Source organism: Mobula birostris, chromosome 6 (assembly GCF_030028105.1).
Source record: "Mobula birostris isolate sMobBir1 chromosome 6, sMobBir1.hap1, whole genome shotgun sequence".
Classification (NCBI taxonomy): domain Eukaryota; kingdom Metazoa; phylum Chordata; class Chondrichthyes; order Myliobatiformes; family Myliobatidae; genus Mobula; species Mobula birostris.
Window position 1 is genome coordinate 8,730,683 of NC_092375.1, and position 23,866 is coordinate 8,754,548.

General features: G+C 41.0%; 1 protein-coding gene across 6 annotated transcripts in view; it reads right to left on the reverse strand.

The window, feature by feature from the left end:
- Positions 1-23,866, reverse strand: part of usp25 (ubiquitin specific peptidase 25) — a 551,935-nt gene that overhangs the window by 114,110 nt on the left and 413,959 nt on the right. For all 6 annotated transcript variants that reach the window (XM_072259857.1, XM_072259852.1, XM_072259853.1 and 3 more), the window contains exons 11-17: positions 20,788-20,915; positions 18,210-18,305; positions 15,082-15,249; positions 14,205-14,413; positions 12,509-12,579; positions 9,259-9,487; positions 7,139-7,339 (exon numbers count right to left, since the gene is read on the reverse strand). In XM_072259857.1, the coding sequence (XP_072115958.1) occupies positions 7,139-7,339; positions 9,259-9,487; positions 12,509-12,579; positions 14,205-14,413; positions 15,082-15,249; positions 18,210-18,305; positions 20,788-20,915 (1,102 nt within the window). The remainder of the gene's footprint in view (positions 1-7,138; positions 7,340-9,258; positions 9,488-12,508; positions 12,580-14,204; positions 14,414-15,081; positions 15,250-18,209; positions 18,306-20,787; positions 20,916-23,866) is intronic.

Sequence of the window (23,866 nt, forward strand, 5' to 3'; positions counted from 1 at the left end):
ATGTCATTGTATTTCATCCATTTCTTGTGGTGGTGATTGTGTATATAGGCCCAGTAGCGTCCAGCATTCGCACTGATTGTGGTCTCCCAATGAGAGAGTCTAGGATCCAGTTGCAGAGGAAGCCCAGGTTTTGGAGTTTATAATTAGAACTGAGGGTACGATTGTGTTGATTGCTGAGCTGAGCTGAGACTATCTGACAGTTTCTTAATTGTCCCTGATGTATCTACCTCTAACAACACCCCTCGCAAATTCTATGCACGAACCACTCTCTTGAAATAAAAATTGACCTCTGACATCCCTGTTATAAATAATTTATACTAATTATGCCCTGTAGTATGAGCCATTTCTGCACAAGAAAAAAGTCTCTGCCTATTCAGTCAATCTATGCCTCTTATCATTTTGAACACTTCTATCAAGTCATCTGTCATCCTCCTTTGCTCCAAAGAGAAAAATCCTAACTCACTCAATCTATTCTTATAAAACATACTCTCTAATCCAAGCAGAAACCAGGAAAGTAATCTGTATGGATGGCAAGAATAACAAAGCCTTTCCCTGTACCTCAGTACATGTGACAATATTTACCAAGTATTAAAACAACTCGGGGGACCTCCTGCTGGCTGTGGATGGAATAACAGCATTTTATAGCCGCTCCTAGTTTACTTTACTTTTCTTACTTTCCAACCTGATTTGATGCTATGACTACCAGAACTGCTAAAGGTAAAAAAGATTCTTCTACATCTTTGGATTCTATTATCGAATTGCTGCAAAAGCACAGAAATGAAGCGTCCGAGGAATTTAAGTCATTCAGAAAAGAACTCTCCGAGGAATTTCAGCGACTTAGAAAGAAATCCTCCGAAGAATTTCAACAACTTGGCTCTGAAATTAAACAATTAAGTACAAAACTGGATTCTATTCAAGAACTGAGCACGATAAACGAATAAAAGAGAATGAAGAAATCCTGTCGATTCTGGATGAGAAAATGGATGACCTGCAAAAGTGTTATGAAAAACAATCTAAGGTTAACGACGAACTAAGGCAGAAGATTACTGATTTAGAAAACAGAAGTAGAAGGAATAACGTATGAATTCTTGGTCTCGAAGAGTTAACTGAAGGTGATCATCCCACAGAATTTTTTGCAAACTTTCTCGTTTAGCTATATCCTGATATTTTAAAATCGATACCAATGATCGACCGAGCGCACAGAGTACCTGGGAACAGAACGTTTGCAAGCAAACCTTGTTCAGTAATAATCACTTTTCATGAGTTTCAAACAAAGGACCGTATAATTCGTGAATCTTGTCGGAAAGGTATGATTGATTCTAATGGTAAGGAGATTAGAATTGTTGAAGATTTCTCGGCAGAGATGATGGGGGAGTGTGCTAAGTTTAAAAGCATCATGTCAGTCCTACAACAAGGATTTTAAACCTTCTCTACGGTATCCGGCGAGGCTCAGAATTACACTGCAGGATAGATCCATTCGAGTCTCCAGGCCCAAAAAATTTTTAAGAGTCAGTAAACTGATTCCTTATTATTTTTTTTACATGAATAACTGTCTATTTTACCTTTGCTAAACTTTGTAATTAACTCTTTCTTTTTGAACTTTTTAAGGCTTTATTTTGAGAATAAGACTTTAATGTGCTAAGTTTAAAAGTGTCATGTTAGAGTTGTGTAACAAAAACTTACATTAATAGTTGTGTATTTTGCCTCTGGTGAATCTTGTAGTCAATTCTCTTTTTGAACCTTTTAAGGTTTTACTTTGAGAATAAGATTTTAATAAGCTAATATTCTGTGTGTCCATATTATTTTATATTATACTTACTTTTCTAGAGTTGACATCAGAATTAACTGTTTCTTTATTATTTGTTGTTCTGACTAGGTTGGAATATTTCTAACTTTGAAATTTATTTGGAGCAAAACCAGCAGGATTTTTGGAGGGGATGTCGCTATGAGTTGTAGGCATCGACTTTCTCTCTTTGGGAGGGGAGAGCGTGTTTGGTTTTTTTTTCTTGGAAGTTGGTTAGGATTCTTAGTCAAACCTGTTGTTTAGTTTCCTTATCTCATAAGTCATTGTTTAGTTTTATTAATCTTCTTAAGGATTATCCTTTTAACTTTTCTTTTAAATAATAAAATGGATTACAATATTAATTTACTTAGTCTTAATGTGAAAAGATTAAGTCATCCTTTCAAACGAAATAAGATTTTTGCCTATATTAAAAAATTTAAGGTCCCAATTTTTTTTTACAAGAAACCCATGTACACAATTCTGACAACTCACTCTTTTTTAGCCGATGGAGAGAATTAACTTTCATTCCAGTTTTCAGGCCAAATCTAGAGGAGTTTCGATTTTTATAGAAAATACAGTTCCCTTTGTTCAACACAAGGTTGTTTCTGATACTAATGGGCGATGTGTTATAGTATCAGGGAAATTAGAGAACAAATTGTTGGTATTTGCTAATGTTTATGCTCCACATATAAGATCCAGGATTCTTTGAGCTTTTTTTTTCATTTCTGCCTGATCTAAGTTTGTACTCATTAATGATGGCAGGAGACTTTAATTGCTGGATAGATCCAATTTTAGATTGGTCTTCTTTTAAACCAGCGACACTTAATAAATCAGCTTTGTTTATTCATTCATTTCTAATGAAATGTGGTATTGTTGATATATGGCATTTCTTACACCCAGCAGATAGAGAATACTAGTTTTTCTCTCAAGTTCATCATATATATTCCGGAATTGACCTTTTTTTTTATTGATAACCAAATGATTCCATTAGTTCGATCTTGTGAATATAAAGAGATTGCCATTTCTGACCATGCTCCTGTGCTTTTATCCATAAATCTTCCTGGTTTTCCTCAGACAGATTCTGGCATTTTAATTTAACTTTGTTATCTGACAAAGATTCCTTAAAGTTCTTGGAGAGGCAAATTACTCTCTTTTTTGAAGAGAATACAGTGGAGGAGATTTCTAGCCTTGTCATATGGGATGCCTTTAAAGCATATATTAGAGAACAAATCATTTCTTATACTGCAAGTGTTAGGAAAAAAGCTAATAAAGAGAGAATTAATTTAGCCAATCAGCTGAAACAATTAGATCAAGAATATGCTTTGGCTTCAGATCCTGTTTTATATAAAAGATGGGTTGAAATTAGATTAGATTATTAGATTATGAGGACACTCAGTCCTCGTTCAATGTCATTTAGAAATGCATGCATGCATTAAGAAATGATACAATATTCCTCCAGAGTGATATCACAAAAAAAAGGACAAACCAAAGACTAACACTGACAAGACCCCATAATTATAACATATAGTTACAGCAGTGCAAAACAATATCATAATTTGATAAAGAACAGACCATGGGCATGGTAAAAAAAAAGTCTCCAAGTTTCAATCGACTCCCGATAGTCCCCTATAGCAGGTGGCAGAAGGGAGAAATTCTCCCTGCCATGAATCTCCAGATGCTGACAACCGTCGATGCATTGGAAGCACCTGACCACAGCCGACTCTGAGTCCGTCTGCAAACTTCCAGCCTCCGACCAGCCCTTCGACACCGAGCACCATCTCTGCCCAGCGCTTCGACCCCGTCCCGGCCACTGATTAACAAGCAAAGCCGAGGACTCGGGGCCTTCCCCTCCGGAGATTCTGGATCACACAGTAGCAGCAGCAGCAGCAAAAAAGGCATTTCAGAAGTTTCTCCAGATGTTCCTCCATTCTCTCACATCTGTCTCCATCAGACCAGAATTGTGCACGGCACCCAACTTGACAGATTACAGATATCATTCACTGGAGTGGCTGCGCAAGCTGCATCGTGTCGCCATCTTCTCCTCCTCCTGGCTAAATTAATTCTCTCTTTATTAGCTTTTTTCTTAACATTAGCAGTATAAGAAATAATATGTCCTCTAATATATGCTTTAAAGGCATCCCATATGACAAGGCTAGTGTCTCCTCCACCGTATTCTCTTCAAAAAAGAGTAATTTGCCTCTCTGAGAACTTTAAGAAATTCTTGTCAGATAACAAAGTTAAATTAAAACGCTAGAATCTGTCTGAGGAAAACCACAGGAAGATTATAAAAATAAATATGATTTTTTATTAAAATATCCTATTGAAACTCAACTCATAAAGGATAAAAGTCAATTTTATATTCATGGAGATAAAACAGGTAAATTATTGGCTAACCAAATTAAAACTTCTAGTGCTAAATGACAGATTAAAGAAATTTATAAAGCTAACAGTATTAGGACAACTGATCATTTAGAAATAAATGATACTTCTAGAGACTTTTATTCTAAACTTTATAGTTCTCTTCCTCTTAAAGATAATACTGTAATAGATAATTTTTTAGACCAATTAAATATCCCTACGCTTTCTGTTGATAACCGAAGACAGTTGGATCAATGTATTTCTCATGAAGAAATAGCCGAGGCTGTACGTTCACTGCATTCAGGGAATGCTCCAGGTCTTGATGGATTTTCTGGAGAATTTTATAAGGCTTTTTCTTCTTTGCTTATACCTCATTTATGTTCAGCTTTTTTCAGATTCTTTTAAGTCAGGTAGGTTGCCGCAATCTTTTTACGAAGCTTCAATTTTGCTTATCCTTAAAAAAAATAAGAACCCAACTGAATGTTCTTCATATCGACCAATTTCCTTACCTAAGGTTGATGTTAAAATTCTATCTAAAGTTCTGGCCTGTAGTATGGAAAATATCTTACCATCTATGATTTCTGACAATCAGACTGGTTTTGTCGAAAATTGATATTCTCATTTTAATATTTGTCGGTTATTAAATGTTATCTATTCTCCTTCTAAGGAGATATCGGAGTGTGTGATGTCCTTAGACGCTGAGAAGGCTTTTGATCGGGTTGAGTGGCATTAGTTATTTAAAATTTTAGAAAAATTTAATTTTGGGTCCAACTTCATTCAATGGATTAAATTACTGTACTTATCTCCTTTTGCTTGGGTTCTTACTAATTCTCAGAATTCTAAACCATTTAAACTTCAATGTGGAACCAGACAAGGTTGTCCTTTGAGTCTTTTGCTCTTTGACCTGGCCTTAGAACCTTTAGCTATTGGTTTTCGAGAATCTAATGATATCACCGGCATTTTACGGAAGGGTACTACCAACAAAGTTTCACTTTATGCGGATGATTTATTGCTTTACATTTCTAATGTCGAAACTTCGTTACCTTCTGTGCTTTCTTTATTTTCTTGCTTTAGTCAGTTTTCTGGATATAAACTGAACCTATACAAGAGTGAAATTTTCCTTTGAATAATTTAGTATCAACTGATATTAACCTTCCTTTTAAAATTGTAAGAAACCAATTCACTTATTTGGGTGTAACAATTACTAAGAATTATAAATACCTATTTAAAGAGAATTTCTTACTTTATTAAATTATATGAAAAGAACATTATCAAATTGGTCGCCCCTTACGTTATCATTGATTGGTTGAATTAATCCTATTAAAATAAACGCTTTACCTAAATTTACATACCTCTTTCAGGCTTTACCCGTTTTTATTCCTAAATTCTTTTTTGACTCTCCGGACATTTTATCCTCCTACATATGGAAAAATAAACGTCTTCAATCGAATAAAGTCCATCTCCAGAAAGTTAAAAAGCATGGAGGTTCAGCTTTACCAAATTTTAGGTTTTTTAGGGCAGCTACTATACGGAATCTCACGTTTTGATTATACTATATGAATCATGAGGACTGTCCCAGGTGGGTTTCTTTAGAAGCTAACTCGGTTAATAAATTTACTATTATCTCCCTTTTGGGATCTTCACTTCCTTTATCCTTAAGTAAGATAACTGAAAATGTGGTAGTCAAACATACTTTGAGGATTTGGATACAATTTAGAAAACACTTTGGTTTATTCAGATTCTCCCTTTCTAGTCCCATTTTTTAAAATATCTTTTTAAGCCTTCTATGACTGATGTAGTTTTTAAACAATGGGAAAGACTGGGCATTACATGTTTCCGGGATCTGTCTGTTGGAGGAAGTCTTTCTTCATTCGAACAACTGTCAACTAAATATATTTTACCAAAAACCCATCTTTTTCAGTACTTACAAATTAGAAATTTTCTGCAATCTCAATTATATACATTCCCTAATAGTCCTGATAAGAACGTATTAGATGAAATTCTTAATATGAAATCATTTTATAATGGTTCAATATTCAATATTTATGATATGTTGTTGGGAATGAGAGGTGATTCCTTAGACAAAATCAAAAATCTTTGGGAACAAGATTTACAGACTTCAATTTCTGAAGAAACTTGGAATAAAATTTTTAAATTGATTAATACTTCATCGTTATATGCTCGTCATTCCCTCCTACAATTTAAAGTGGTTCATAGGGCTTGTATGACTGAGGATAAGTTGTCCCATTTTTATATGGATATATCTCCCACTGTGACAGGTGTAACAATGGAGAAGCTTCATTTATTCATATGTTTTGGATATATCCAAGTCTTGGAAAATATTGGAAGGAAGTATTCCAAACATTTTCTGTACTCTTTAAAGTAAATTTTAAGCCTAATCCTTTGACTGCCCTATTTGGAATTGTTGGAAGGAAAGATATCATTTTGAAGATATCTGATCTGAACATTCTGGCTCTTATCTCTCTTATGGCTAGGAGGGCACGTTTGTTTAAATGGAAGGATGCTGTTCCGCCTAATCATGCTCAGTGGTTACGGGATGTTATGGCATGCCTAAATTTAGAAAAGATTCGTTGTTCAATTTCTGAATCTAACCAAGATTTTCAAAATCTGTGGGGGCTGTTTTAAAATTATTTTCATAATCTTTGACTTCTCATTAAAATACAGAAGTTGGTTAATAACATATTTTATTATTTGATAAGGTTTTTTTCTTTTTTTTCCCCAAACAGCTTCGACTTTGGTAGTGGGTATAGATCTTTTTTATAAAATTGTTTATGTTCTAATATATGAATTAATCTAATCTATATGAATATAGAGTAAGGAGTTCATTAATGTCATTCAATATACTGTATCTGGTTTTATTATATTTTTTCTTTTGTTTTATAATATGTATTTGCTTGGACTCTGTATTCTTCTATATAGAAAGCAATAAAAATATTGAAAAAGAAGAAGAAAACAATTAGTAACATAATCCCCTACCTGAGGTAGGTGCTGCAGCGGATTCCCTTGGAGTGGTGTCTATTTCCAGCTTCTCCAGCTGGGCTTTTTTCTCCTGCTGTGCATCCCATTCTTGCAACTCCTTCTCAAACTTCCGATTGTCCTCTCGGACATATTCTTTCAAATCCGAGGGCAGGGTGTTCATTCCTGTCAGTGCCTGACCAGTTTCCTTATCAAACTCCTCTGCAAAGAGCAAAAAAAAAGTACTTTATCATTCTGCTGGTCTCACAGTATACAGAAAAGTGTGCATGATTTGAGTAAATGCAGAGGTCTTCATACACCTTGAAGGTGGAGAATATGGTCAGAAAAACAACTGGATTCTTTACCTTCACACAGAAATGCTGAGTAACCTGGCCTGTGGATGTGATCTATATGGATTTTAGTAAGGCATTTGACAAGGTTCCACACGGTAGGCTTATTCAGAAAGTTAGAAGGCATGGGATCCAGGGAAGTTTGGCCAGGTGGATTCAGAATTGGCTTGCCTGCAGAAGGCAGAGGGTGGTGGTGGAGGGAGTACATTCAGATTGGAGGATTGTGACTAGTGGTGTCCCACAAGGATCTGTTCTGCGACCTCTACTTTTCGTGATTTTTATTAACGACATGGATGTGGGGGTAGAAGGGTGGGTTGGCAAGTTTGCGACGACACAAAGGTTGGTGGTGTTGTAGATAGTGTAGAGGATTGTCAAAGATTGCAGAGAGACATTGATACTATGCAGAAGTGGGCTGAGAAGTGGCGGATGGAGTTCAACCCGGAGAAGAGTGAGGTGGTACACTTTGGAAGGACAAACTCCAAGGCAGAGTACAAAGTAAATGGCAGGATACTTGGTAGTGTGGAGGAGCAGAGGGATCTCGGGGTACATGTCCACAGATCCCTGAAAGTTGCCTCACAGATGGATAGGGTAGTTAAGAAAGCTTATGGGGTGTTAGCTTTCATAAGTCGAGGGATAGAGTTTAAGAGTCGCGATGTAATGATGCAGCTCTATAAAACTCTGGTTAGGCCTCACTTGGAGTATTGTGTCCAGTTCTGGTCACCTCACTATAGGAAGGATGTGGAAGCATTGGAAAGGGTACAGAGGAGATTTACCAGGATGCTGCCTGGTTTAGAAAGTATGCATTATGATCAGAGATTAAGGGAGCTAGGGCTTTACTCTTTGGAGAGAAGGAGGATGAGAGGAGACATGATAGAGGTGTACAAGATAATAAGAGGAATAGATAGAGTGGATAGCCAGCACCTCTTCCCCAGGGTACCACTGCTCAATACAAGAGGACATGGCTTTAAGGTAAGGGGTGGGAAGTTCAAGGGGGATATTAGAGGAAGGTTTTTTTACTCAGAGAGTGGTTGGAGCGTGGAATGCACTGCCTGAGTCAGTGGTGGAGGCAGATACACTAGTGAAGTTTAAGAGACTACTAGACAGGTATATGGAGGAATCTAAGGTGGGGGCTTATATGGGAGGCAGGGTTTGAGGGTCGGCACAACATTGTGGGCTGAAGGGCCTGTACTGTGCTGTACTATTCTATGTTCTGTCAGGCAGCATTTGCGGAGGGAAACAGTCAACGTTTCGGGTCAAGACTCTTCATGCCTTATAAGGTGGCATAATTTTAAGGTGATTGGAGGAAAGAATAGTGAGGATGTTAGAGGTATTTTCTTTACACATGCAACTTTCGTACTGGGACTCTTATACAAATTTGGCTCATTAGCTAACTCTGCTAACAGCCACGTGACTCAGGAATGAGAAGGCCACCTTTCATAAGCAACATATGTCAAGGCATTCAACCAAACAAGAAAGTTGGGATGTTCCAGGGAGGAACATTGATTGTAGCCAATACTATGTAAATACTGTCCCATATACAGTTATCGTTCACCAGGAAATGACCCTAGTGTATATTAAGGAACACAGGGACTTTGGTCTACAAATCAATAGATTCTTAAAGGTAAGCACAAGAGATTTTGTAAATGCTAGAAATCTTGAGGAACACACACAAAATGCTGAAGGAACTCAGTAGATCAGGTAGCATTTATGGAGAGGAATAAAGAGTTAACATTTTGGGCCAAAACTCTTTATCAGAACTGGAAAATATGAGCATGCCCCTACTGCAATTACCTTCTATCAAGTATCGGTCTGTGTCATTGATGTACATTAAGCAGTAGGCACTAGCATTCCGGTAGCCGCCAAAGGAGTCTCGTTCAAGCTCCTCCCAGGAGGATTTGGTAACAGCAATGTCGTTATATTTCATCCACTTCTCGTGGTGGTGATCATGGATATAGGCCCAGTAGTGTCCAGCATTCGCCTGACCCTCGTGCACCAAGACGGCATGCAATCGGTAAGGAACCTAGAGTGCAAAGGGAAGTTATGACAAGCACTCAGTACATTAAAGATACAGATATATGTAAATAAATGCATCAGCTGTTACAGCAGATTCTGGTATGCATTTTAATAATATAGAGTCATACAGCACTATAGCACAGAAACAGGCCCTTCCGCCCATCTCATCCATACTGAACTGTCATCCTGCCTAGTCCTATTTTTTAAATCTATTTATTTTGAGATACAGTGCAGAACAGCCCAATGAACCATGCTGCACAGCAAGCCGTCAGTTTAACCGTAGCCTAATCGCAGCACAATTTACAATGACCAACTGGCCTACTAACCGACATGACTTTGGATTGTGGAAGGAAACCGAAGCACTGAGGGAATCCCAAAGACATACTGAGTAGTAGGTTAATTGATCATAGGCTAGGGTTAAATAAGTGGGTAGCAAGGCAGTGCAGCTTCAGCTCAGAAGGTCCTATTCCACGCTCTATCTTTAAATAAATGAATAAACAGCTTTCTTAGTTCCTCCACACCAGTTTCCTGTAAGCTGCACGGCCACACCTTAATTGAAACATTCCCACATATGTAGCCTTTGTTGCCGCGCAGCTGGAATGTTCTCTTAGATAAAATGTTAATATTAAAGTGCCGCACAGTTTTCAGGCTGTGTAAAACCTTCTTATTCTGAGGAACGCTTGGTCCGTGTAGCTGTAAAATAAAATAGAGGGAACATTGGTCCACATCATGCAATGCATCGTCTCCTGCTTTAGAGGTACAGAAGCCTTAGGTCCCACACCACCAGGTTCAGGAACAGTTATTATACTTCAACCATCAGGCTCCTGAACCAGTGCGGATAACTTCACTCACCTTAACTCTGAACTAATTCACAACCTATGGACTAACTTTCAAGGATTCTATAACTCATGCTCTTGACATTATTTATTACTTATTTACTTTTTTCGTGTATTTGCACAGTATGTCGTACTTTGCACATTGGTTGCTTGGTAGACTGTGTGTAGTTTTTCATTGATTCATTGACTAATCCCGTTAACATAATTTGACAATAAATTTAATTTGAACTTTGCAGTATTACCCTGTAGTCTGAAGCTATCCTCCTCACAGTCAACCACATGGTCAATGTAAACTAGAGCACAGAAACAGACCCTTCAGCTCGTGCCAAACTGTTACTCTACCTAACCCCATCGACCTGGACCTGAACCAGAAGCCCTCCATACCTGTCATATCCACGTACCTATCCAAACTTCTCTCAAATGTTGAAATAAAACCCGCAACTACCACTTACCAATTTATAATAAGATATTAATATAATCCCAGATGTATTTATAATCCCAAACAGCAACAGATTTAACTCTTGCCTAATCACAGGACAATTTACAATGACCAATTAACATACTAACCAGTACACCTTTGGAATGATGGAATAAACTGGAGCACTGGGAGGAAACCCATGTGTTCACAGGAAAGAACATATAAACTCCTGTACAGAACTGAACTCCGAACTCTGATGCCCCAAGTTATAATAGTGTCACACTACTGCTACGCTACCATGGCACCCCAATATGATTATTACTTGCCTGCTGAGACTGTGTAACACATCACTCAGACTAGTGCTAAGTTTTTTTTTTACATATATAGTGGAACGCACAGCCAGGGATGGTGGTAGTTCTCCACTAGAACCACAGACTTCCATATCTCTCCTATCCACATACTTAGAAACATAGACATCTACAGCACATTGGAACATAGAACATAGAATAGTACAGCACAGTACAGGCCCTTCGGCCCACAATGTTGTGCCGACCCTCAAACCCTGCCTCCCATATAAACCCCACTTTAAATTCCTCCATATACCTGTCTAGTAGTCTCTTAAACTTCACTAGTGTGTCTGCCTCCACCACTGACTCAGGCAGTGCATTCCACGCACCAACCACTCTCTGAGTAAAAAACCTTCCTCTAATATCCCCCTTGAACTTCCCACCCCTTACCTTAAAGCCATGTCCTCTTGTATTGAGCAGTGGTGCCCTGGGGAAGAGGCGCTGGCTATCCACTCTATCTATTCCTCTTAATATCTTGTACACCTCTATCATGTCTCCTCTCATCCTCCTTCTCTCCAAAGAGTAAAGCCCTAGCTCCCTTAATCTCTGATCATAATGCATACTCTCTAAACCAGGCAGCATCCTGGTAAATCTCCTCTGTACTCTTTCCAATGCTTCCACATCCTTCCTATAGTGAGGCGACCAGAACTGGACACAGTACTCCAAGTGTGGCCTAACCAGAGTTTTATAGAGCTGCATCATAGTTACATTACAGGCCCTTTGGCCCACAAGGTTGTGTTGACCATGTAACCTACTCTAGCAGTACTTATCCAAACTTCTCTTAAGTGTTGCAATTGAACCCGTGTCCATCACTCCCATCGATTGCTTGTTCTACATGATAAAAGAGATTACCTTTATTTGTCACATGTACATTGAAACATACAGTGAATCATGTTGTTGGTGTGAATGACCAACACAGTCCAAGCATCGATTTGCAGGCAGCCTGCAAGTGTTGCCTTGTTTCCAGCGCCAATATAACATGCCCACAACTCACTAACCTTAATCTGTATGTTTTTGGACTGTGGGAGGAAGTTGGAGCACCTGAAGGAAACCCACTTGGTCACGGGGAGAACATACACATTCCTTACAGACAACATTGGAAAATGATTCCTGAATGCGATCACTGGTGCTGTCAAGTGTTACACTACCCCTACACCACTTGTAAAGTGTTACGCTAACCCCTACACCACCTATAGTGTTCTGATTCTGATAATCACGAGTTCCCAGTTGAAACATTTTCCTGTCTTTTCCCCCTTTGGAATACGAGTTGCTGTTTGACTCTGGGATCAGGTACTTGCTGTTTCCCCGCTATTCACACCCGGACTAATGGACGTCTGCACAGTGGACTCCGCTCTTCACTCGACCTGTTTATGTTTGCAGCAGTCCGCCTGCAGCACAGGAAGAAGTCACGCAGGCAATGCACTCACTTGCATCATGGTCTTGTCAGTGTACATCAGATCGATGGTACGGTGAAGCCGAGCAATGCTCTCCTGCAAATCTGAAAAGACACCAGAAAATGCCTGTTGGCAGGTTGAATGATAAAGACAGCTTACGCCCCCCCGTGGGGTCAGTGTCTGAAATCTAAATAACACCAGCAATTCTGATTTCAGATTTGCAGCTGGAATTTCAGATTTCCCACTTTTAATTATTTGCTGAATATTAACTCAGAAGAAAATTCCCATAGCATCCCTATAAAATCTCGAAAGAATAACCTCTTCCTATCAAATCTTGATGAAGGGTCTCGGTCAGAAATGTCGACTGTTTATCCCTCTCCACAGCTGCTGCTTGACTTGTTGAGTTTCTCCAGCATTTTGTGTGTGTTGCTCTGAATTTCCAGCATCTACAGAATCTCTCATGTTTACCTTTCAGAATCTATGAACTTGTAGACCAAGGTCCCTCTATTCCAGGGGTCCCTCTTCCTTTATGCCCCTACTATTAATCAAGGGATCCGTGGACCCCAATTTGGGAACCCCTGCAGTCTGTTCCTTAACATTCCCTAGGGTTCCACCTTTCCCAGTCCCTTTATTCAATAATCTTATGAAGGTCAATGTGACAAAAGCTGTTGTTACAACGAGTCTGTGCTGGCCAGTGCGATCATGTTTGCTGTTGTGTGCTGGGGCAGCAGGCTGAGGGTAGCAGACACCAACAGAATCAACAAACTCATTCGTAAGGCCAGTGATGTTGTGGGGATGGAACTGGACTCTCTGACGGTGGTGTCCGAAAAGAGGATGCTGTCCAAGTTGCATGCCATCTTGGACAATAACTCCCATCCACTACATAATGGACTGGTTGGGCACAGGAGTACATTCAGCCAGAGACTCATTCCACCGAGATGCAACACAGAGTGTCATAGGAAATCATTCCTGCCTGTGGCCATCAAACTTTACAACTCCTCCCTTGGAGGGTCAGACACCCTGAGCCGATAGGCTGGTCCTGGACTTATTTCCTGGCATAATTTACATATTACTATTTAACTATTTATGGTTCTATTACTATTTAATTATTTATGGTGCAACTGTAACGAAAACCAATTTCCCCCGGGATCAATAGAGTATGACTACTACTACTACTACTACTACTACTACTACTACTACTACTACTACTTTATCTACCTGGAAATCTCTAAACTGGTGCCACGGTAATTTAGCAGTTTGCACAATGCTATTACAGCTTGGAGTATTCCAGAGTTCAGAGTTCAATTCCAGCATTGTTCTGTGAGGAGTCTCTGTACGCCCTCCCCATGGAATGTGTGGGATTTCTCTGGGTGCTCTGGTTTCCTCCCACAGTCCAAAGAAGCATGAGGTAAGTTAACTGATCATTGTAAATTGTCCTGTGATTAGGTTAGGGCAAAATCAGGCTGGTGGGATTACTGGGGGCGGCACAGCTCAAAGGGCTGGAAGGGCCTGGACCACGCTGTAGAGATAGATAGCCAGGATCTAAATGCTTTTAAAGTGACCAATTCACAACCACTAATCTCAAATACTTTTCAGTTTTATAGTGACCTATGGACCACATCCTCTTGGGCCACTATATGAACAATGGGCCAGCAGGGGAATCAGGATAACCGGTTTACAGATCTGCGGCAGGGCAGGGGTAAGGGAGGGTAGAGAGAGAAGCTCGTACCTCTGGTGTCATTCTCCACCTCCGTTCTCCATCGATGTAGACAACCTTCCAATACCCTCAGCTCGTCCTCAGTGATGTGCCGTGGTGCAGGGTGCATTGGGATTTCCGGCGGAACCCTGGATTGCGTGAACGGCTTGTGGACAATTGGCCTCTGAAGAGGAGGTGTGCAAGGGGAGTCTGTAGGTGCCACTGGTCCCTGTTCCGTCGGGCTGTTGGCAGTTTGGAGTAATAAAGACAGTTGGTTAGTTAACCATGTTAACAACAGTGCCCAACTTTTACTTTCAGTGGCCACTTTATTAGGTACAGGACTGGAACCCAGAGAGGTTTTCTGCTGCTGTAGACCATGCACTTCAAGCTTTGGTGTGAGCTCAGAGAGGCTCTTCTACACAACATTGTTGTAACGTGGTTGAGTTACTGTCACCTTCCTGTCAGCTTGAACTAGTCTGGCCATTTGCCTCTGACATCTCAACAAACCACCTTAAAAGAGCGTTTTAGCACATAGAACTGCCGCTCACTCAATGTTTTTGTTTTATGCACCATTCTCCATAAACTCTAGACTGTTGTGTGTGAAAATCCCAGGAGATCAGCAGTTTCTGAGGTACTCAAACTACCTTGTCTGGGACCAACAATCATTGCACACAGTCAAAGTCACTTAGGTCATATTTTTTCCCCAATTCTGATGTTTGATCTGAACAACAACTGAACCTCTTGGCCATGTCTACATGCTTCTATGTTCTGAGTAGCTGCCACATGATAGGCTGATTAGATATTTGTATTAACAAGGTATAACTGACAAATGTGGCCACTGAGTTGGTCACTGAGGCTCAAACATATGAAAAATATAAGCAAATCTTAATTTAAGGCTGCATATACAAACCTTTCCAGTCTTGTTGTTGTTTGTGGTGCTGTCGTACTGTTGGGGGGAGCTGTTTCAACATCTTCCACTGGTGATGTACACACAGGCTTACTGGACGCAAACTCTAAGGCATACTGGAGGACATCGGCCAGTGGGAAGCGCTTGGGGCCAGAACCATAGCTTAAATACCTAGCAAGAGAGGAAACAGCACAGTGGCAATAGTTCAGCAGGATATAGTCAGTGCAGACAAAGGTGGGAGGGCAGGGAAGGGGGGAGGAGAGAGAGAGAGAGAGAGAGAGAGAGAGAGAGAGAGAGAGAGAGTGAGAGAGAGAGAGAGAGAGAGGGAGGGGGCGGGGAGAAAGGTTATGTTAGTGTTATTTTAGATTTTATGTGTTATTTGGTATGATTTAGTAGGTTTTTTTGGGTCTGGGAATGCTCAAAAAATTTTCCCATATAAATTAATGGTAATTTGCTTCTTCACTTTACGTCATTTTGGCATGAAAGGTTTCATAGGGACTCTCTACCTTAGCAAGGGCGGTCTCGTATGGGACAAACCAACTTAGTCCAATATACGAGATCTCCCGGCTAATACGGGACAGTTGGCAACCCTGGGGGGGAGGGGTGTTAATCACAACCAGAATATAGGTTATAAGTCAACTATAAGTCACTTATAAGTGGCTAATACACTCAATTTCATTTCTAAAAGGGTTTATCTAACGAATTTAATATTAAACACGCAGCGCATATTTTCCTCGCATGAATATAGTGATAAGTCACTTATAAGTCAATAGCATCATAACAGTTTAAGTAACATTTGGATATTAAACACACAACACATATTTTCCCCGTATGAACATATAAGATCATTGCAACACACCAATATCGGTGAATCAGTGGGAGTCCTGGGCTTGTTTCCCTGCAACAGACGGTCCCATCGAGGGGTGATGGAAGACAGCGATACTCGAAGGGGGTTCCTTATGGCCAGTCTATTCCGCAATTTAGTTTTTGTTACATTCATTGCAGAAAACCCAGCCACAGAGAAATGATGTTGGAAATGGAAGCAATGTTTTCAGTGCTTTCATGGCTATCTCAGGAGACCTAGCCTTGACTTTGATCCAGAATGCCGGCAGAGATGTTATGTCAAACATACTTTTCAGCCCGCCATCATTTGCAAGCTCGAGGAGTTGATCTTCTTCCCACGCTGACATGGATGATGCGTGGGTAATGACCTTGTGTGTGTTGAAGCTCAACAGTGGGTGTGACAGGGAATGAGGAAAGGTGCCGCTGACTCATATCGCCAAATCATATCGTTTCCTCGCGGCCCGGTAGCACATGCTTTGCAGCCCGGTGGTTGGGGACCACTGAAGTAGTGGATGCAGATTCAATTTTAACATCCAAGAGAAATTTGGACAGGCACATGGATGGGAGGGCTGTAGTCCAGGTGCAGCTAGGCAAAATAATGATTTGGCACAGACTAGGTGGGTCAAAGAGCTTGTTTCTGTGCTGTAGTGTTCTGACTCTATGACATTAGGAAACATAAGCAATTAATTCATCCATATCCCTGGAATGGCACAGCAAATAAAGATTATGCCACTGAGGTGCGTAATTACAGTATTTAAACGTTAGATATCTGAATTCCTGGAAACCAGCCGTTCAATCCAACTCTTTTGCATTGCTATTTATGCTTTGCATGAGCCTTGTTCCTCCTACTTTTCACATAATCCTATCACCATACCATCTTCTTGCAACTATCATGGAGCAGGAGGTACAGAAGCCCGAAGCCCCACACCACCTGGTACAAGAACAGCTACTACCCTTCAACCATTCGGCTCTTGAAGCAACCAGAAAAAAAAGATAACCTCAACATTTTGGCAACATTATGATCACTTTAAACTAAAATAGACACTTCTGTTCTAACTGTGTTCGTTCTTGGAAGAGTTGTGTTTTTATGATGCTTTTCATTGCACCTGTAGTTGTGCATTTGACAACAATCTCAACTCTAACTTTCGATATTCTTCTGTTCCCATTTCCTTATTATTTCAGTGTCCTTTGCTGTTTATGTAACACCATATCCTCCTGTTCTCCCAATCTACTTTGTCATGGCCTTGCACTCTATTTTCTACCTGCACTTTTCTCTGTAACTGTAGCACAATATTCTGTACTTTTTTTCCTTGATGTACCTTGACATTCTTATATAATGGAATGATCTGTTTGGATGACAGCCAAACAAAAGCTTTTCACTGTACCTCAGTAAAAAGAACATAGAACAGTACAGCACAGTGCAATCCCTTCAGCCCATGATGTTGCGCTGACCCTTTATCCTACTCTAAGATCAAACTAACCCCTTCCTCCACTGTAGCTCTCCATTTTTCTATCATTCATGTGCCTTAGAGTCTCATAAACAATAATGTATCTGCCTCTACCGTTACCCGTTCCACACACCTAACACTATTCCTATTTCTGACATCATTCCTATACAACCCTCTTAAAATTATGCTCCCTCATATTAGCCTCTCATCCTTCTTCACTCCGAGGGAAAAAAACTCTAGTTCGCTCAACCTATCCTCATAACACATACTCTCTAGTCCTGGTAAGTCTCCTGTACACCCTCTCTAAAGTTTCCACATCTTACCTGCATTGAGGTTACGAGAATTGAACACAATTTTCAAACAATTATCAATTAGCAGACCAGAAAAATCTACAGCCTTGCTTTTTTAATTCAGTCCTGTAACATGGGCATCCTTATCTAGCTGAGCATTTACTGCCCACACTAACTGCCTTTGAGGTGGTGGTGTTTGAGCTTTTAAACTAGTTGCGCCTGACAGCGGCTGTATCAGGTTGTTTTGTTGCCTTTTTAATTTGATTGATGTATTTCTAGTTAGAGAAACAGCACGGTAACAGGCCCTTCTGGACCAAGAAGCTTATACCACCCATGTGACCAATTAACCTACCAATCCGTACATTTTTGGAATATGGGAGAAAACCAGAGCACCCGGAGGAAATCCATGCAGTCACAGGGAGAATGTACAAACTCCTTACAGATGGCGCTGCGACTGAACCAAGGTCGCTGGTGTTGTAATACTGTCAGACTAACTGCTATACTACTGTGTTTGCTAACGGCCAATTACACACTCCAGATGCTCCCGTACCTTTCCAATCGCTGCTGCAGTACTGTGAGATGTTCCTTCAGACGTCGGATCTCTTCCCGTTTGATCCTGGTTATTTCCCGATTTTTATCCATGTACCTGTGCATTGTTTTCAAAAACAAAATGTATCACCAATTAATCTTACAGTTTTATTAATTGCAGATGTTGCTCCACTATTTAAGAAGGGTGGGAGGCTGCAGAAAGGGAACTATAGACCTGTTAGCCTGACATCAGTAGTTGGGAAGTTATTGGAATTGAGTGTTAGCAATGAGATTATGGAGTACCTGGAGGCACATAACAAGATGGGCCAAGGTCAGCATGGTTTCCTGAAAGGAAAATCTTACCTGGCTAACCTACTGCAGTTTTCTGAGGAAATTACAAGCAGGGTAGACAAAGGAGGTGCAGTAGATGTGATGTACTTGGATTTTCAGAAGGCCTTTGACGAAGTGCCACACATGAGGCTGCTTAGCAAGATAAGAGCCCACAGGATTACAGGGAAATAACAAGCATGGGTGGAGCATTGGCTGATAGGCAGAAAACAGAGTGGGAATAAAGGGATCCTATTCTGGCTGCCTGCCAGTTACCAGTGGTGTTCCACAGGGGTTGGTGTTGGGACCGCTGCTTTTTATGATGTATGTCAACGATTTGGACTATAGGATTAATGGATTTGTGGCTAAATTTGCTGATGATACAAAGATAGGTGGAGGAGCAGGTAGTGTTGAGGAAACAGAAAGCTTGCAGAGAGGCTTAGATAGTTTAGGGGAATGGGCAAAGAAGTGACACATGAAATACAATGTTGTAAAGTGTATGGTCATGCATTTCGGTGGTAGAAATAAACGGGCAGACTATTATTTAAATGAGGAGAGAATTCAAAATGCAGCGATGCGAAGGGACTTGGGAGTCCTTGTGCAGGACACCCTAAAGGTTAACCTCCAGGTTGAGTCGGTGGTGAAGGCGACAAATGCAATGTTGGCATTCATTTCTAGACGTATAAAATATAAGAGCAGGGGTGTGATGCTGAGGCTCTATAAGGCACTTGTGAGACCACACTTGGAGTATTGCATTCTGTTTTGGGCTCCTTATTTTAGAAAGGATATACTCACATTGGAGGGGGTTCAGAGAAGATTCACGAGAATGATTCCAGGAATGAAAGGGTTACCAAAAAAGGAATGACTGTCAGCTCTTGGGCTATATTGCCAGGAGTTCAGGAGAATGAGGGGGGAATCTCACAGAAACATTCCAAATGTTAGAAGGCCTGAACAGATCAGATATGGCAAAGTTATTTCCCATGGAAGGGGAGTCTAGGACAAGCGGGCACAACTCCAGGATTGAAGGACGTCCATTTAGAACAGAGATGCGGAGAAATTATTTTAGTCAGAGGGTGGTAAATCTGTGGGATTTGTTGCCACAAGCGGCTGTGCGGGACAAGTCATTGGGTCATTGGGTGCATTTAAGGCAGAGATAGATAGGTTCTTGATTAGCCAGGGCATCAAAGGGTATGTGGAGAAGGCAGGGGAGTTGGGATGACTGGAAGAATTGGATCAGCCTGTGATTGAATGGTGAAGTAGACTCAATGGGCTGAATGGCTTACTTCTGCTCCTATATCCTATGGTCTGATACTCACCAAGAATCAACTATATCAAGAAGATAGTGATGATATCAGAGAATTCCACAGAGCAGAACAGAATAAGACCTTTTAAAGTCTGCATTACTATTCCACCAACTCTTTCCCTCCCCCATCCATCCTCAAATGTTGGATTTCTTCTTCCGACAGCCTTTGAAAGCCCCTTCTCCAACGAAGATTTTGGTCACCGTTCTGTGTTTCTTGCTGTTTATTGTTATATCTGATGACACAACTTGGTGTGATTTACCATGTTAAAGCTGACATTTAAAAATCAGTTATTTCTTTAGTATTGTTACGAAGCAAAGCAGGGACATGAACATAAGACATAGCAGCACAATTAGGCCATTCAGCCAATCAAGTTTCCTCCACCATTCCATCATGGCTGCTTTATTATCCCTCTCAACACCATTCTCGTGCCTTCTTGTAACTTTTGACACCCTTACTAATCAAGAAAACTCTGCTTTAAATATACCCAAAGACTTGCCCTCTACAGCTGCCTGTGGCAATGGATTCTACAGATTCAGTACCCTCTGGCTAAAGAAATTACTCTCCTCATCTTCATTCTAGAGCGACATTGTTCTATTTTGAGGCTGTGCCCTCTGGTCCTAAACTCTCCCACTAGGGCAACAAAACATCCTCTCCATGCAGGCCTTTCAATATTTGATAGGTTTCAATGAGATCACCACTCAATCTTCTGAACTCCAGTGAGTACAGGTTGTATAGCAAGTACAAAGACATCAAAAGCTCCTCATACATTAATCCTTTCATTCCTAGGATCATTCTTGTCAACCTCCTCTGGATGCTCTCTAATGCCAGCACATCCTTTCTTAGATAAAGGGCCCAAAACTGCTCACAATACTCCAAGTGCAGACTGACCAAAGCCTGATAAAACCTCTACATTACAGTTTTGCTTTTGTTTTCTAGTCTTCTCAAAGCAATGCTAATTAAGCCCAATACCTGTCCATGTACAAGACCGATGGAAATTCCAGCTTATGATGAATCTTCTCAGGCCTTCCCAAAGCTTGATTAAACTCAAATCTGGAAAGTTCGAAAGTTAGTACAGGTGGGAGTGCAGTAAACCAGTGCTGTGGAGACAAAAAAGAAACATGTCATTAACAGAAATCGGAGCCTGATCACTTGTATTTCTGAGATGAATATTAAGCCTGGTCTCGGCCCAAAACCTCGACTCTTTAAACCCTTCCATAGTTCCTCCAGCACCTTGTGTGTGTTACTACAGCTGTTAGGGACAGTTTGTGAATAACAGAACCAAACCCAGAGGAGAATCAAGTTAGTTATTTGTTAAATGTGCCTTGTAATGAATCTTAAGTATCAAAAGTCAGAGTGGACAATTGTGTCCTTTAACCATGCTCTGTCAGTCATGGCGATTTCTCTACATTGAGTCCACTTTCCTTCTGGATTCCCAAAATCCCCCAGTTCTCTTATCCAAAAATTACTATTGTAAGTTTCTAAAATTTTCATTAATTCCGATTAAGAAAAAAATAAGGCTCTTTGGATAAGAGAATTTCTCCCTACCAATGGTAGTATTGACAGGAGGAGTTGTCCCAAGAAGGCAAAATCCATCAAAAATGCAGGAGTTTCTGCAGATGCTGGAAGCCCTGGAGGAAATTAGGTCAAGCAGCATGTATGGAAAGGAATAAACAGTCGACATTTCAAGACAAAACCCTTTATTGAGCCATCCATTAAAGATCCTCCACCATCCAGGCTTAATTATGAGAATTAAGTCGATGGTAACCCTTTGAATAAATAATATTTTCAGAATTTTACTCAGTGATGCAGCCCTTTGAGCCGTACGCCTGCAGCAACGCCACAATCCTAACGTAACACTAACCTAATCATGGGACTATTTACAACGACCAATTAACTCACCTTGTAAGTCTCTGAACTATGGGAGGAAACCAGAGCACCTGGGGAAAACCCATGCATTTCACAGACACTCTTTACAGAATGGCGCCAGAATTGAGCTCCAAGCTGTGGAACGTCCCAAGCTATAATAACAACGCACTATTACCATGGCACCCTATCTGCACCTCTATCATGAATACCAAACCACATAAGATTCTGTGTCTCTGGCCTGAGGATCACAGCCAGGAGAGGGAAGGGGAAGAGTCAGGTACTGGAGAGTACCCTGTGGCTGTACCCCTTGACAATCAGTACTCCTGTTTGAGTATTGTTGCGGGGGGGGGGGGGGGGACAGCCTACCTGGGGGAAGCGACAGTGGCCGTGCCTCTGGCACAGAGTCTGGCCCTGTGGCTCAGAAGGGTAGGGGAAGGAAGAGGAAGGCAGTAGTGATAGGGGACTCTATAGTTAGGGGTCAGACAGGTGATTCTGTGGACGCAGGAAAGAAACTCGGATGGTAGTTTGCCTCCCAGGTGCCAGAGTCCTGGATGTTTCAGATAGTGTCCAAGATATCCTGCAGTGGGAGGGAGAACAGCCAGAGGTTGTGGTACATATTGGTACCAATGACATAAGTAGGAAAAGGGAAGAGGTCCTGAAAAAAAGAGTACAGGGAGTTAGGAAGGAAGTTGAGACGCAGGACCGCTAAGGTAGTAATCTCAGGATTACTGCCTGTGCCACGTGACAGTGAGAATAGGAATAGAATGAGGTGGAGGATAAATGCATGGCTGAGGGATTGAAGCAGGGGGCAGGGATTCAGATTTCTGGATCATTGGGACCTCTTTTGGGGCAGGTGTGACCTGTACAAAAAGGACAGGCTGCACTTGAATCCCAGGGGGACCAATATCCTGGTGGGGAGGTTTGCTAATGTTACTGTGGAGAGTTTAAACTAGAATTGTTGGAGGGTGGGAACCGAACTGAAGAGACCGGGGAAGAGCAGGTTGGCTCACAAATAGAGAAAGCTTGTAAACAGTGCGAGAGGGAGGATAGGCAGGTGATAGGGAAGGAAAGCGCTCAGACCGAAGGTTTGAGATGCGTCTATTTTAACGCAAGGAGTGTTGTGAACAAAGCAGATGAGCTTACAGTGTGGATCAGTACTTGGAGATATGATGTTATGGCCATTACAGAGACTTGGCTGGCTCAGGGACAGGAATGGGCCGGGTTTTAGATGTTTCAGAAAGGACAGGGAGGGAGGCAAAAGAGGTGGGGGAGTGGCACTGTTGATCAGGGATAGTGTCACGGCTGCAGAAAAGGTGGACGCCATGGAGGGATTGTCTGCAGTCTCTGTGGGTGGAGGTTAGGAACAAGAAGGGGTCAATAACTTCACGGGGTGTTTTTTATAGGCCGCCCAATAGTAACAGGGATATCCAGGAGCAGATAGGGAAACAGATCTTGGAAAAGTGTAATAATAACAGACTTGCCGTGATCGGAGATTTTAATTTCCCAAATATCGATTGGCATCTCCATAGAGCAAGGGGTTTAGATGGGGTGGAGTTTGTTAGGTGTGTTCAGGAAGGTTTCTTGACATAATATGTAGATAAGCCTACAAGAGGAGAGGCTGTACTTGATTTGGTATTGGGAAATGAACCTGGTCAGGTGTCAGATCTCTCAGTGGGAGAGCAGTTTGGAGATAGTGATCATAATTCTGTCTCCTTTACAATAGCACTGGAGAGAAATAGGAACAGACAAGTTAGAAAAGCGTTTAATTGGAGTAAGGGGAATTATGAGGCTATCAGGCAGGAAATTGGAAGCTTAAATTGGAAACAGATTCGTAAGGCCAGTGATGTTGTGGGGCTGGAACTGGACTCTCTGATGGTGGTGTCTGAAAAGAGGATGCTGTCCAAGTTGCATGCAATTTTGGACAATGTCTCCCATCCACTACATAATGGACTGGTTGGGCACAGGAGTACATTCAGCCACTCATTCCACCGAGATGCAACACACAGCGTCATAAGAGGTCATTCTTGCCTGTGGCCATCAGACTTTACAACTCCTCCCTTGGAGGGTCAGACACCCTGAGCCAATAGGCTGGTCCTGGACTTATTTCCTGGCATAATTTACATATTACTATTTATCTATTTATGGTTATATTACTATCTAATTATTTATGGTGCAACTGTAA